At 46.2% G+C, this 12,551-nt stretch overlaps 1 protein-coding gene across 2 annotated transcripts in view; it reads left to right on the top strand.

Moving 5' to 3' along the window:
• CHCHD3 (coiled-coil-helix-coiled-coil-helix domain containing 3) overlaps positions 1–11,681 on the top strand; it is a 272,956-nt gene extending 261,275 nt beyond the window's left edge. For both annotated transcript variants that reach the window (XM_059711819.1, XM_059711820.1), the window contains one exon: positions 10,969–11,681. In XM_059711819.1, coding sequence (XP_059567802.1) covers positions 10,969–10,992 — 24 coding nt within the window. In that variant the 3' untranslated portion in view covers positions 10,993–11,681. The remainder of the gene's footprint in view (positions 1–10,968) is intronic.
• The last annotated feature ends 870 nt before the right edge of the window (positions 11,682–12,551 follow it).

The following is a 12,551-nucleotide window of genomic DNA, read 5'->3' as shown; positions in this document are numbered from 1 at the left end:
CTGCAGTTCCTGCCTGGGCCCCACCCCTTCTTATGTTTCCTTGTTACATCCAAAGAGCAAGCTAGACGCCAGCGTAGAAAGCACTGACCATGACAGCAGCCCATTAGGTTGCCCTGTCCATTTCCGGTGTAGCGCATGAGTTTTCCCCTTGGAATAATTCCAACAGCCAAGTCCACTCCACTTTTAAATGACTCATACGATAGGGCTTTCACTGGTGTCCTTGGGGCATTGTTCTGAGGCTAATAGACTTTAATGATAGGAAGATTTCCGGATATTCCTCAGCCTTACTTTTCTCCTGTCTTAGTCATCCACGGATTCACATCAGTCTTTTTTCAGCTGTTCTTGAACAGTTCCTCATGGGTTGACAGGAGACATTTAGACTGTTACTTCCAATATAATAAGTATGTGTCTTCACAGAGGTAAAGAGATATTAAATTGCTATAATTATTATATCAAAGACTCAAAAGCTACTGGCCAGCTAGATGAGATACAACATTTAAAAATGTAGGGGGATGTCAATTGATAGACTTCTGTGTCTTTTATTTCTCATATCTGCTTAGCCCCATAGCTTGTAAAAACTCTCCAAGATTGAACTACCTGTTCTTTACCGTTAAAACCCAATTCCCATTTAATCTTCATTCACCTACCTTACAGGAGACTGGAAGGGAGGGGGAGGGGGAAGCCAATAGTAATTGCCCACAAGTGGCCCAAATGTGCCCAGGTGCTGTTTATAAAAAGGGTGTGTGTGGAAAGGGCTTGCTCTCAGAAGATCTGCATTCCTGTGCTCCGTGGAACACCCCACTCACTGTCCCTCAATTTGCTTGCGGAATCCAGCTCCTGGAGGTGGGGGTGGTAGTGATTCTAAGCATTCCAGCTCCGGCTCTGTCTCAGCCCTGCTGATACTGACAGAAACCTACAGAGCCGGCTGGACTCCTGGGAGCAGTCTCTGGTTCACTGGAGGGTAGTTTGTGGGAAGTGCTGTAGCCAACACCAGCCTGGTCATGGCGACCCGGGCTTCAGTTGCTTCTGTGGGAAATTAAGGGCTGAACTAGGTGATGCGCGAGGGCCTTCCTCTGTTACCTAGGACGATTCTCCGTCCACCTGTGAGAGCAGGCAGCAGTGCGCACAGGCACACCTGTTGGTGAGCACTTTGATGTGAGGAGCTGTGGCTCATGGGTACCAGCAGCACCCCTGCTCTGGGGGCCTCCAGCCTGTTCGATCCTGCTGTCAGCCAGAAGCTGTCACTCTAGATGCACAGCTGCATTTCCCATCGGTCTGCCTGTCGTCTGGCCTCCCACAGCTGCACCCTTTCCTGGGAAGTTGTACGCCTATCAGCCCCGGGGAAGCAAGGTGGCAGAATGAACTTGGGGGGGGGGGTGTGAAAACAGTTTCCAAGTCTCTCCTAAGTCAGTGAAGTGAAAAATGGGAATCTCAGTGCTGCCTGGCAGAGTGTAGGCTACCAGCTAATCAAGTGCATTCGGAAATGCAGGCGGAGTACCTGAGCCACCCTAGGCCCCTCTGGACTGCAGTGGCTTTCACCCTGTGTGCCACGGGTGGTGAGGGATTGTGAGGTCAGAGCAGAAGAGCCCAAGAAAGTCCAGGACAAGATGCAAGGGCCAGACCCAGGAGATGCCCAGAGGACCGAGGCAGGTGCAGCCCGGAGGCAGGTGATGGAGCCAGGCAGGAGTCGATGAACCATGGCAGAGGTTGAATTCAACAAGTGGGCCGTAGGCAGGCAAACAGCTGGCTGAAGAAGGAAGCCCCTCCCGGATGTGTCTACTTCCCACTGATCCCTCGTCCAGCTGTAATGGGAACATGGGGTCAAGACCCTGATAAGTGAGATCCGAACATGAAGTTACTTCATCAAAGGCTAGCGCCTCCCATCCCGGGTTAGCCTCCAGTTCGGAAGCCTTAGGCTCGGTGCACGTGGAGGGGGTTCCTGCGGCAGAACGTGCCAGCTTTCTTAAAGACAGTGTCGTTTCTCTTTCTCTAACCTGGATTGTGTTAGACCAGGGCTCAAATACTGCCCCATTATTTGAGTCTGAAGAGGGCTTGAAAACATAGTGGTCGTTATCTCTTTAGAAATCAGAATTCTTGAAAGAAAAGCCTGGTGTGGTGCCAGAGCAGGCTGCACTTTATCATCATTTTCAGACCAACTATAAATGCAAATGATTTGATAGACTATAGGCTGGTGGAACTAGACAGACCTCAGATCGTGTAACCTGATCGCGTCTTTTCACTTGGAAACTCAGCGCCCGGAGTCCCAGTGCTGTGTACCTGGGGCGGAGTGCAGACCAGAATAGCTCACTCCTGTTGCCAGACCAGTGCGCTCTGCCCTGCAGTATCGGGTCTCACGTGCTGGTGAGCATCCAGTCACCTGGGGAGTTCATTTAAAACGCGCATGCCTGGCCCCGTCCCTGGAGATTCTGATTCTGATCGTGGACGTTGGAACTTTGAACAGGTTCCCCAGGTGACTGTCCACAGAGCGCTGGAGCTCACTGGCCTGCACTGCCCTGGAGACAACCTTTTCGAGGCCCTGCCCAGTCTTTGTTCTCTCTCTTTCGGGAGATGAGGAGCTGCCCCTGCCTGTCGCTGCTGATCTGATCTAAGCAGAGGTCTGACCAGATGGATCCTAGGGAGGAGTTACTGGTTCGGCCTAGGAACAAATCAGAAGATGTCTTGGACAGAAGGCGGGACCCCCTGAAAAAGTTCTCCTCTCTCCTCCCCTGACCATTGAAACTGTGGTGCCCTGGCTGAGGAGCCATGCCCAGTTTTATGGGCAGGAGGGAGGAAAGAGGCTCCCAGCCATGGTAACCCAGCGCCCTGACCAGCCCACATGGTGGCTGGACCCTTGCTTGGCTCTTCTGCTTTAGTCACCCTGCTCGTCCTCTCAGCCCAGGACCCGTCCTGTGCACTTGCTTCAGATGCCACAGACGCCCACCATCAGGGAGCAGAGATAAAGCCGAAGGCTGACTTTCGGGAAGACCTGCAGGAGCAGGTTTTTATTGTGTTTGAGGGCTTCTTTATCTGCACCACCTGCTGGCATCCACCAGTCGTCCAGCCGGGCTGCCCGTGCTCAGGGTGACACAGGGATAGTCCACATAGATTTCACGTCCTTCAAGGTCACCGCCCTTTGAATTTGGAGCCACATCAAAGCAAACTAAATTCCAAACTAAATTGTTAGCCCAGCCCCTTCTGTCATAGGAATCCTTTTCTAAACCACTTTCTGAGAGTAATAGTTGCTTTATGACCTTTCCTTTTTTAAAATCGGGGTTTAATAGAAGAAATGCTACCATGGTAATAGACTTCGATCTCTCTTAATAGGCATTTCTTTTGTAGTGCTTACCCTTCAGGTCAGGACTGCAGTTAATGTGTCTGTTGTGGCAGCCAACTGCATAAACAGTTCATTGCTTGTCACTGAATTTGAATATTACGCAGAACATTACCATAGAAGATGTGGAACAAGATCCAGGCATAAAAAAGTTAACTTGTGTTTCCTCCAAAGCAGGAAGAAAGAACAGCCCTTGCTGGGGGGGGGGGGGGGGGGGGGGGGGGATCAGCCCGATATTGAAAACAAAATGAGTTAGCTAATCAGATCTTCAGGTGGTCAGGAGTAGTACTTGGCGCACCGGCAAAGCTCGCTTTGTGCTTCTCCTAAATTGAATTTATCGATCACTTTTGCTTCAATCTCACAATCGTCTCATTCTCTCTTTGCCACTCGCTCCATTCTCATCCACCCCCCACTCTCCTGTCCCTCCTTAGTAAAACTCGGGTGCACCCAGGACATGTTCCCCTTTTGGGTTCCCCATGACCCTTTCCCTGGAAGCCTTCCTGCTTCCCTTCCCAGCTTTATTAGGGCTTTTGAAGTCTTGGCGAGACACTGGGGAAGCTCAGCCAGAGACTGAATGGTATCCTTTATAGAAAAAGAAAACTATTTTTATTCTCTTTGTGACGATTGTTTAGCAATCCAGGGTGGCCGCAGTGCCTCCTAACTATATAGCTTTAGCCAATAGCCAACATGCCGCTGTAATTCGGGAACCAGTTGACAAGATTACTGTGTGACAGAACTATTTGAGGAACACAGTTAAGATCGTTTTAGTAAGTAGAATTGGCACACAGTCTCTGGTCTCCCGGCCCTGCTCTGTCTGACCGTGGGAGCTGCCGTGTCCCTTCCTGGGCAGCAGGAAGCAGAAGGAAAGGAGCAGCATTGATGCGAACCCGGGCCTCCTTTGGAAGTTTCTCCAGTTGTCTGTAAAGGGGTTTATGCAGGTCCCAAACGAGAATGATGAACAAATGCGAGGAATTTCTTTTTGTACATTAAGATTAAGTCTTAACCATTCCTTAAATGAAGGAAGCGATTTTTTATAATTTGCAGATATTCTCCCCATTCTTCGGGAATTTCCTATGTTAATTTATGTGGTGGTAAATTTATGTGGTGTTGAAACTCAGCCCAACAGCAGCTGCTTACAGGACCCATACAGCAACTAGAGGAGGACCTATAAAGGTGGCCACCACGTGACAGACCCTGCCAGGCTGGGGACCCCCTCACCCAGAGGCCCCCAGGTCTGAGTGTTCGCAGGTTTCACTGCAGAGGGTGATACAGTAACCACTCGGTGTTTTACCTATTCATCTTTTTTAGAAATTCTACTTGACCTTGCATTTGTTAATGTCTGTGACGGAAGGGAGGCGTTTGGTACCACCTCTGCCCCCCTTGGCGGCAACTGAAGGCAGTTTGACAATATAATGTGTGTGTAGACCAGCCCTGGAAGACACAGGTTTGCCTCTTGTGTCTTCAAAGAATCACCCATGAACCAACCGGACTGTAAAGCATGTGTCATGGCATTTTGTGACTGTGGGTACTTTCTGTGTCTCCTATTTGTTCAGAGTGTTCTGGTGCCTTATGTCAGACTGGCCCATCGACCTCCACACCAGCTGGGCTCACCTTCCCTTTAAAGGAGAGTCTGACATTCTTACCACCACCTGAGGTGGCTGAAAAATTGCCCTCTGTGTTAGGTTAGGGCTGCAGGGAGAACAGCAGTAAAAAGACCCCCAGATTCTAAAATAACACTAACTGTTGCTTTAATTACATTGGGGTCACTGCTGATTATTTTGCAACAGTTGAAAGGGAGTACATTTGTTAAATAAAAAAAACTTTCATGGCCAAGGCTTTATTAAAGGAAAGGGTTATAGAGCCAGATGCTAGCCAGAAGATGACCGGACCCTGGGTCCACGGCCTACTATACCATTAGCAGCAGGCTGGGTGGAGAAGACAGCACGTCCGCCGTCCTGAAGTCTGTGAGCTCTTTTATAATCGTGTGGTGTCTTGCGGAAGAAAGGTGTGATTTGTTTTGAGACAATTTACATTGACTGCCGATAAGGCAGACGGGAAGAGATGAAGTGGAGCAGTGCAGAGTCCGTAAGAGGAGATACTTACTACTTTTGGTTGGTTGTGGGCCACAGTCCAGAAGTTCACGCACATGCGGGATGGGGTGACTGGTGGTCGCAACAGAGGTCAGTTCACAGCTCCACCCTGCACAGGAATGTGAGCAGTCCACTATTAGCTGCCCACAGCTGTGAGCTGGTGAACACACTGTTTCTCTCCCAGCTGCTGTGATTTAATTTAGGACATTTTTCTCTTGTTGATTATCATATGGTTGTCGCTATAACCATAAGATCTAAACGGTAGAGCAAGGCACAGCCATGTAATCTTGACCAGGCAGACAACAGCGTAAAGTTCCCATTGGCAAGTTGAAGAAAGCAGTGAGTGTATAACCCCAAAATGTAAAATGGCTTCACTCGTAGAGTAATTGTTTCCGTTAATAACTCAATACCCGTAGATGGGCTCAGTATAGATCGGCTTTATACTGACTTCCGTTTTGTATTAATAAATAATGTTGTGGCAAGGGTGTCTATGTATCTAGAATTTATAGTTTTCAGTCCATGTAGTTGGAGAAAGTTGCACGCAGATCAAGCCACAGAGGGGAGGGGTGGGAGCTGGGGAGGGGGAGGATGAGGATAAATGAGATGCTATGATGTGTGGCATCACCTGGTCTGATTCTTCATGCTAGATGCTCAGTTTTTAATTTTCCCAACAAGCACAGAGCTTCTCTGAATGGTGGGCTCGAGAGGAGCCTGGCAGTCAGGTGTGGTTCCACAGCACTGACCTCTGCTGAGCAGCATTTGGCCCGGTTTGCTTAGTCCTTCCTGTTTTCTCTAGATGCAGCTAGCTTTTCTGATTTAGTTCCTTCTTGACCATGTCATTGCCTTTCCTGACCATTCCTATGTGAGTTCTCTCCACACTAGCTTGCCTGCTTTTATATCTGTTCTTCTTTTGTACCCCGTGGGCATGGACTTCTTAGAGACCTATAAACATTGAGATTCAAGGGGAGCCATCCAGTACTTGGGTGACCCACACACTATTTGTCCTTCCACTCTTTCTGTTCTGCCCCTTTATTTCAGTCTTTTATTCTTGACCTTAAATCTTCATCTCTAAAGACCTTTGACCTCTTTTCCCAAGCCTGCACTTCCTTCTAGACCAGTGGTTCTCAACCTTCCTAATGCCGCGACCCTTTAATACAGTTCCTCATGTTGTGGTGACCCCCAATTTCATTGTTACAAATTGAACATAATTAAAGCATAGTGATTAATCACAAAAACAGTATGTAATTATATATGTGTTTTCCGATGGTCATAGGCAACCCCTGTGAAAGGGTCGTTCGAGCCCCAGAGGGGTCGCGACCCACAGGTTGAGAACCGCTGTTCTAGACCAGTGGTCAGCAAACTGCGGCTCCTTCAGTGTGGCTCTTCCACAAAATACCACGTGCGGGCGCGCACATACAGTGCGATTGAAACTTCGTGGCCACACTCAAGGGGCCAAAGAGCTGCATGTGGCTCGCGAGCCGCAGTTTGCCGACCACTGTTCTAGACATTTCTATGAGGTCATTCCAGACTCACAAGCCCCAAACTTAAGTCATCTTCCTCATTTCCAGTGTGTCTCCTCTCACTGATTTCCCGGTTTCTCTGAGGATCCAACCTCCCTGTCACTGAGGATCCACCACAGCTTAGGTCTCACCATCTCTTTTTGTTCCCATGTTTTTGTGGCTCTCTCTCTCATCCCCACCCTTGCTTGGTTTCTAATCTGCCTCCTCCCTGGTCTTTCTTCCTCCAGACTCTATTCTGTTGGCTTCATTATGCTCAGGGTGTCAGGATAACCTTCACTCGGGCCCCTCTTACTTCTCTGGTATATCCTGAGCACCCACCCTTTCCTCTAGCCAGGCCTGTCTCTTTCCTCCGGCCTCCGTACATACGGGCTTGTTCCCATCTGAGTCTTTGCACTGCCTCCCAGCCTGGCCTGGCCCAGCCCTACGCCTCTTCCTTTTCTCTATGTTCTGTCCGTCCTGCAGGATCATTGAGTTACCTCTTCTGATTGTGCAGCTACAGAGCTGGCCTCTCCTGGGCAGAACCACTTTCCTGGAAGCATACACAGGAAACTAGGAAACAGGAAGGAAAAAATTGCATTTGATTGTATATTCTTTTGTTCTTGAATTTTATACTGTTTGTGTGTATTATTCAGTGAAATAATTTTAGCACATGTTTAAAAATGACAAGTAATTACTCTGTGTTACACCTTAGTTTTCCATGAGCATGTATATTGGTTTCCCCATAGCACCTAAGTCAGTGCAGTGGGTACCTGGTAGGAGCTTTGTGAAGGGCTGGATAGAAGAGATGTGGGAAGAAGGTATGAACAGATTAGCGGCAACCCTGGACCTGACCTAACTTCTTCTTGCTGAGTAATTTCAAAACTAAAAGTAAAAAGATCACTCTTGCCTTTTTTTAAGGTTCTTAAGAATAGAGGCTGTATACCTGGCTACATCTGGTTATAGAGTTTTAATCTGATGATTAAGAATTCTTCCTGGCTAGGATTTATATATAGAAAATTCTAAAGAGTCATAAAAACATATTAAAGCTAAATTCAGTAAAGATGCAGGATACAAAATTAACACACAAAAATCAGTAATGTTTTCTACATATTAACAATGAATATTCTGGGGGGGGGGGTGGTGGAAGAGATTGGTCACATTTATAATAGTATCAAAAAATAAAATACTGCCCGGCCAGCATGGCTCAGTGATTGAGCATCGACCTATGAACCAGGAGGTCACAGTTCGATTCCCAGTCAGAACACATGCCCAGATTGCATGTGATCCCCAGTGTGGGGCATGCAGGAGGCAGCCAGTCAGTGATTCTCTCTCCTCATTGATGTTTCTATCTCTTTCTCTCTCTCCCTTCCTCCCTGAAATCAATAAAAATATTTTAAAAATAAAAATTAATAAAAAACAAATAACAAAAAAATCATAAAATACTTAGGAATAAATTTATTTTCACCAATGACGTGAAAATAAATTTCTCTACTCTGAAAATTACAAGACATAGATGAAGGAAATCAAAGAAGACACAAATAAATGAAAAGCTGTCTTATGTTCATGGGTTGGGAGAATTAAATTTGTTAAAATGCCAATACTTCCAAAAGCAGTCTGTAGATTCAGTGCAACCCCTATCAGATTTCCAATGGCATATTTTTTTTACAGAAATAATAAAAAAAAATCCTAAAATTTGCGAAGAACCACAAAAGACTCCCAATAGTCCAAGCAATCCTGAGAAAGAAGAATAAGGTAGGAGAATTACACTGTCTGATTTCAAGCTCTACCACAAAGTTACAGTAATCAAACAGTGTAGTACTGGCATAAAAACAGACAAGTAGACCAGTGGAATGGAATTGAGAGCCCAGAAATAAACCCAGCATGGTCAACCAATATTTGACAAGGGGCCCAAGAATGCTCAATGGAGAAAAGACAGTCTCTTCAATAAATGGTGCTGGGGAAATTGGATATTTACAGGTAAAAGAATGAAACTTGACTCCTCTCTTACACTACTTAAAAAATTAACTGAAGTGGATTAAAGAATCAAATGTAAGACCTTAAAGCATGAAACTCCTAGAAGAAAACATAGGGGAAAGGTCCTTGACGTGGGTCTTGGAAATGATTTTTTGGGAATCACACCTAAAACACAAACAACACAATAAAAAAAACACATTAAGTGGGACTATATCAATCTGAAGAGCTGTACAGCAAAAGAGACCATCAAGAAAATTAAAAAAAAAACAGCATATGAAATGGGGAAAACTGTTTGCAAACCATATATCTGATAAGTAGTTAATATTCAAAGTAAATAAAGAACTCATACTACTCAATAGCAAAAAATAAAAAATCATCTAATAAATGGGCAAAAGACCTGCACAGACAGTTTTCTAAAAAAGATGTATGAATGGTTAACAGGTATATGAAAAGATGCTCAACATCGCTAGTCAATAGGGAATTACAACAAATACTGACAGATGTGTGATGAAGAGGAAACCCTTGTGCACTGTTGGTGGGAATGTAAATTGGCTCAGCCATTATGAAAAACAGTATGAAGATTCCTCAAAAAATTAAAAATAGAACTACCATATGATCCAGCAATTTCACTTCTAGGTATATATCCAAAGAAAATGAAAACGCTTAACTCGAGAAGATGTCTGCACTTCCATGCGCATAGCTGCATCATTCACAGTGGCCCACGGCATGGACACAACCTCGGTGTTCATTGATGGAAGAATAGATAGAGAAGTTGTGATAATAAACAATAGCATAATATTTAGCCATAAAAACACACACCTAGGAAATCCTACCATTTGTGACAACAAGGATGGACCTTGAAGGCATTAGGCTAAGTGAAGTAAGTCAGAGAAATACAAATACCATGATATCACTCGTATGTAGAATTTAAACAAAACAGACCAAACTCATAGAAAAGGAGATCAGATATGTGGTTACCACAGGCAGGGACTGGAGAAAGGTGGTCAAAAGGTCCAGACTTCCAGTGACGTAACGTACAACATGGACAGGAGAGCTCACACTGCTGTATGCGGGAAAGCTGTTGAGAGAGTTCTCATCAAAAGGAGCTTTTTTTTTGTTTTCCTTTTATTGTATCTATGAGATGATGGATGTTAGCTAAACCTGTTGTGGTGATCATTTCACAGAGTATATAAATCAAACCAATGTGCTGTGCACCTTAAACCTTATGCAGTGATGTACGTCAGCGACTCCTCACCTGCAAAAATAAATGGCTAAATAGATGGTAGGGGATGTTTCTGCAACATTTTGGGAACAGATACCTGGGTAACTTTGCCCAGCATCACAAGCTCAGGAGCATGTGCATCCTGCCTGCAGTGGGCAGACGTTCTCTGTCTGGGAGAGAATCCTGTCTTCAGCTGAGATTTCCTCTCAGAGCCCTTGGGGTTTAATCCCTGCCCCCTACACCTCCCTCCCCCTTCTCCCCCCCGTCTTCCCCCAGTCCCTGTGGCCACCATAGATGCTTCCATACATTTCAAATGGCAGAGGCAGTGAGATGGCACATGCACTGCCCCGCCCACCTCATGTTCCAGGCCGTTGCCCCCCTCAGGGTTCAGCTGGATGTGGGCAAGGAGCCGTCATTTGGAAATTGTACATGGTTAAGCGGTGGTGTCCATTAAAGGCAATGATATTTTGCCCTAGCTGGTTTGGTTCAATGGATAGAGCGACAGCCTGCGGACTCAAGGGTCCCGGGTTTGATTCCGGCCAAGGACACATGCCTGGGTTGCAGGCTCGATCCCCGGTAGGGGGCGTGCAGGAGGCAGCCAATCAATGATTCTCTCTCATCATTGATGTTTCTATCTTTCTCTCCCTCTCCCTTCCTCTCTAAAATCAATAAAATATATTAAAAAAATAATAACAAAGGCAGTGATCTTTTGAGACCAGGAGGTGTATGTTTTGCTTTGTGTGTTTTTGAAGTCGATCTTTGGAAAACAGTACAAATAATACTAAGTCCTTGCTGCCGTTTTCTGGTCCCTCCTTCTGGGGGTAAAACTTAAACTTTCTCTTTCTCTTGCAGAGCATGATTGAGAAGGGAGGATAAAAGCCACTTTCAGAACAAGCAAAACTCCGTCAACGTTGATTCCAGAGGTGGTGGGACATATTTTTTCCTTGTAAGAAAGTAACCTGTTTAGAGAAAAGCTGATGAAGAGACGCACTGGGAGCAGAGTGAACAGAAGCGCATCACAGTTACCCAACAAGAACGGAAAGCCGAGGCCTAGCGAGACCAGGGACCAGCCGCAAAGGACACGCCGCAGCGTTGGTACCGCCGGCTGTGATGACAACGAGTGGGCAGCCCTTTCTGCCTTTCGTACTTTCTTTCCAACTTTCTCTTCTGACCAAGCTCCATCACTTGGTGAACACTCCGGCAAAGCGTGCGGGTGGGACCAGGGATGAGGAGATGGGAGGGGGAGGAGAGGGCAGGATGCCTCCACCCAGGCCCTCGGTGCTGGCGTAGTATCCAGACCGTGCATGTTGGGCTTCTGCTTCCTTTCTCCCTTGACTATAAGAGCTGTCTCATTTTAACTTATGACGATCATGTAAAGAAGACAAAAAGGAGAGAAAATGTCCCTCTTCTACTGGAATAATGTTTATGATTACAAGTGAAATAAGGCATTTTTTATCAACAAAGGCAACCTTGGCTTATACAACTGCTTCTCTGTCGTGAATACTGACACCTGCTTCACTCACTATCGATAATAAATTTATTTTCTGACGAAGACTGGCATTGCAGCCCGGGCCTTGTGTGCTTCTTTCCAGGGGTCGGATGGTTATGCTATGGGAACGGAGTTGATTTATAGGGTTACTAGTTTCCATGTGTGCTGTACCTTTCTCCCAAAAACTGCAGAGCCTCAGCCACGCAAGCGCTCCTCTGGACTTGCCTCGTGGTAGGCAGGTGGGCAGGTGGGCAGGTGGGCAGGTGGGTAGGTGGGTAGGTAGGATGCAGTAAGAGCTTTACAACCTGCATGGACCTTCCTCCCTCTGGGATGACCTAAGCCATCCTGCCTGTGGTGAGAACGAGCTTAGCTAACCTTGGTTACAAACCTCCCACCCTGCGATCTATGAAAACGTTATTTTTAAAAAGTCCACCAACCTTGAGTGTTTTCCCTCTTTCCAGTTTCATTAAAGCTTTCTAATTATGTCTCCCGTTTTTACCAGAGGATTGGTACTTCAAGCCTGGATTTTGATAAGTTGGAAATTAGTATTCACACTGAAGCGAAATGGAAAGGTCTTTCCAGGAATAGATGGAGGAGAAAATGCCAAGGCTCCGTGATGTCATCTAAATATCTTCTGTTGTGTAGGATGTCTGTTACAGAGAGAAGTACTTTAGCAAAATAATTAGGAATACAGGCTCTGGAGTAGGTGCATCTGTGCTCAGATTGTGACTCCGCCCCTTTCCCCGTGGGACCTAACCAAACCCCTCACCATCCTGAGCCCCTGATTTCTCAGCTGCTGGGGTTGGGAGTGGAAGAAATCTGTGTAAACACACATTTGGTTGGGTCCAGTACATGTTGGTTTGTGTGATTATTCAGTAAACTGGTGCCTGGAGTTGGTGACGTGGAAAGAATACCCACAGGCCTAGATACCTTTTACTCCGAGATG

Source organism: Myotis daubentonii, chromosome 10 (genome assembly GCF_963259705.1).
Source record: "Myotis daubentonii chromosome 10, mMyoDau2.1, whole genome shotgun sequence".
In the NCBI taxonomy this organism is placed as follows: Eukaryota; Metazoa; Chordata; class Mammalia; order Chiroptera; family Vespertilionidae; genus Myotis; species Myotis daubentonii.
Note: the sequence above shows the minus strand (reverse complement) of the source record. Positions and strands in the feature narration are given on the sequence as shown.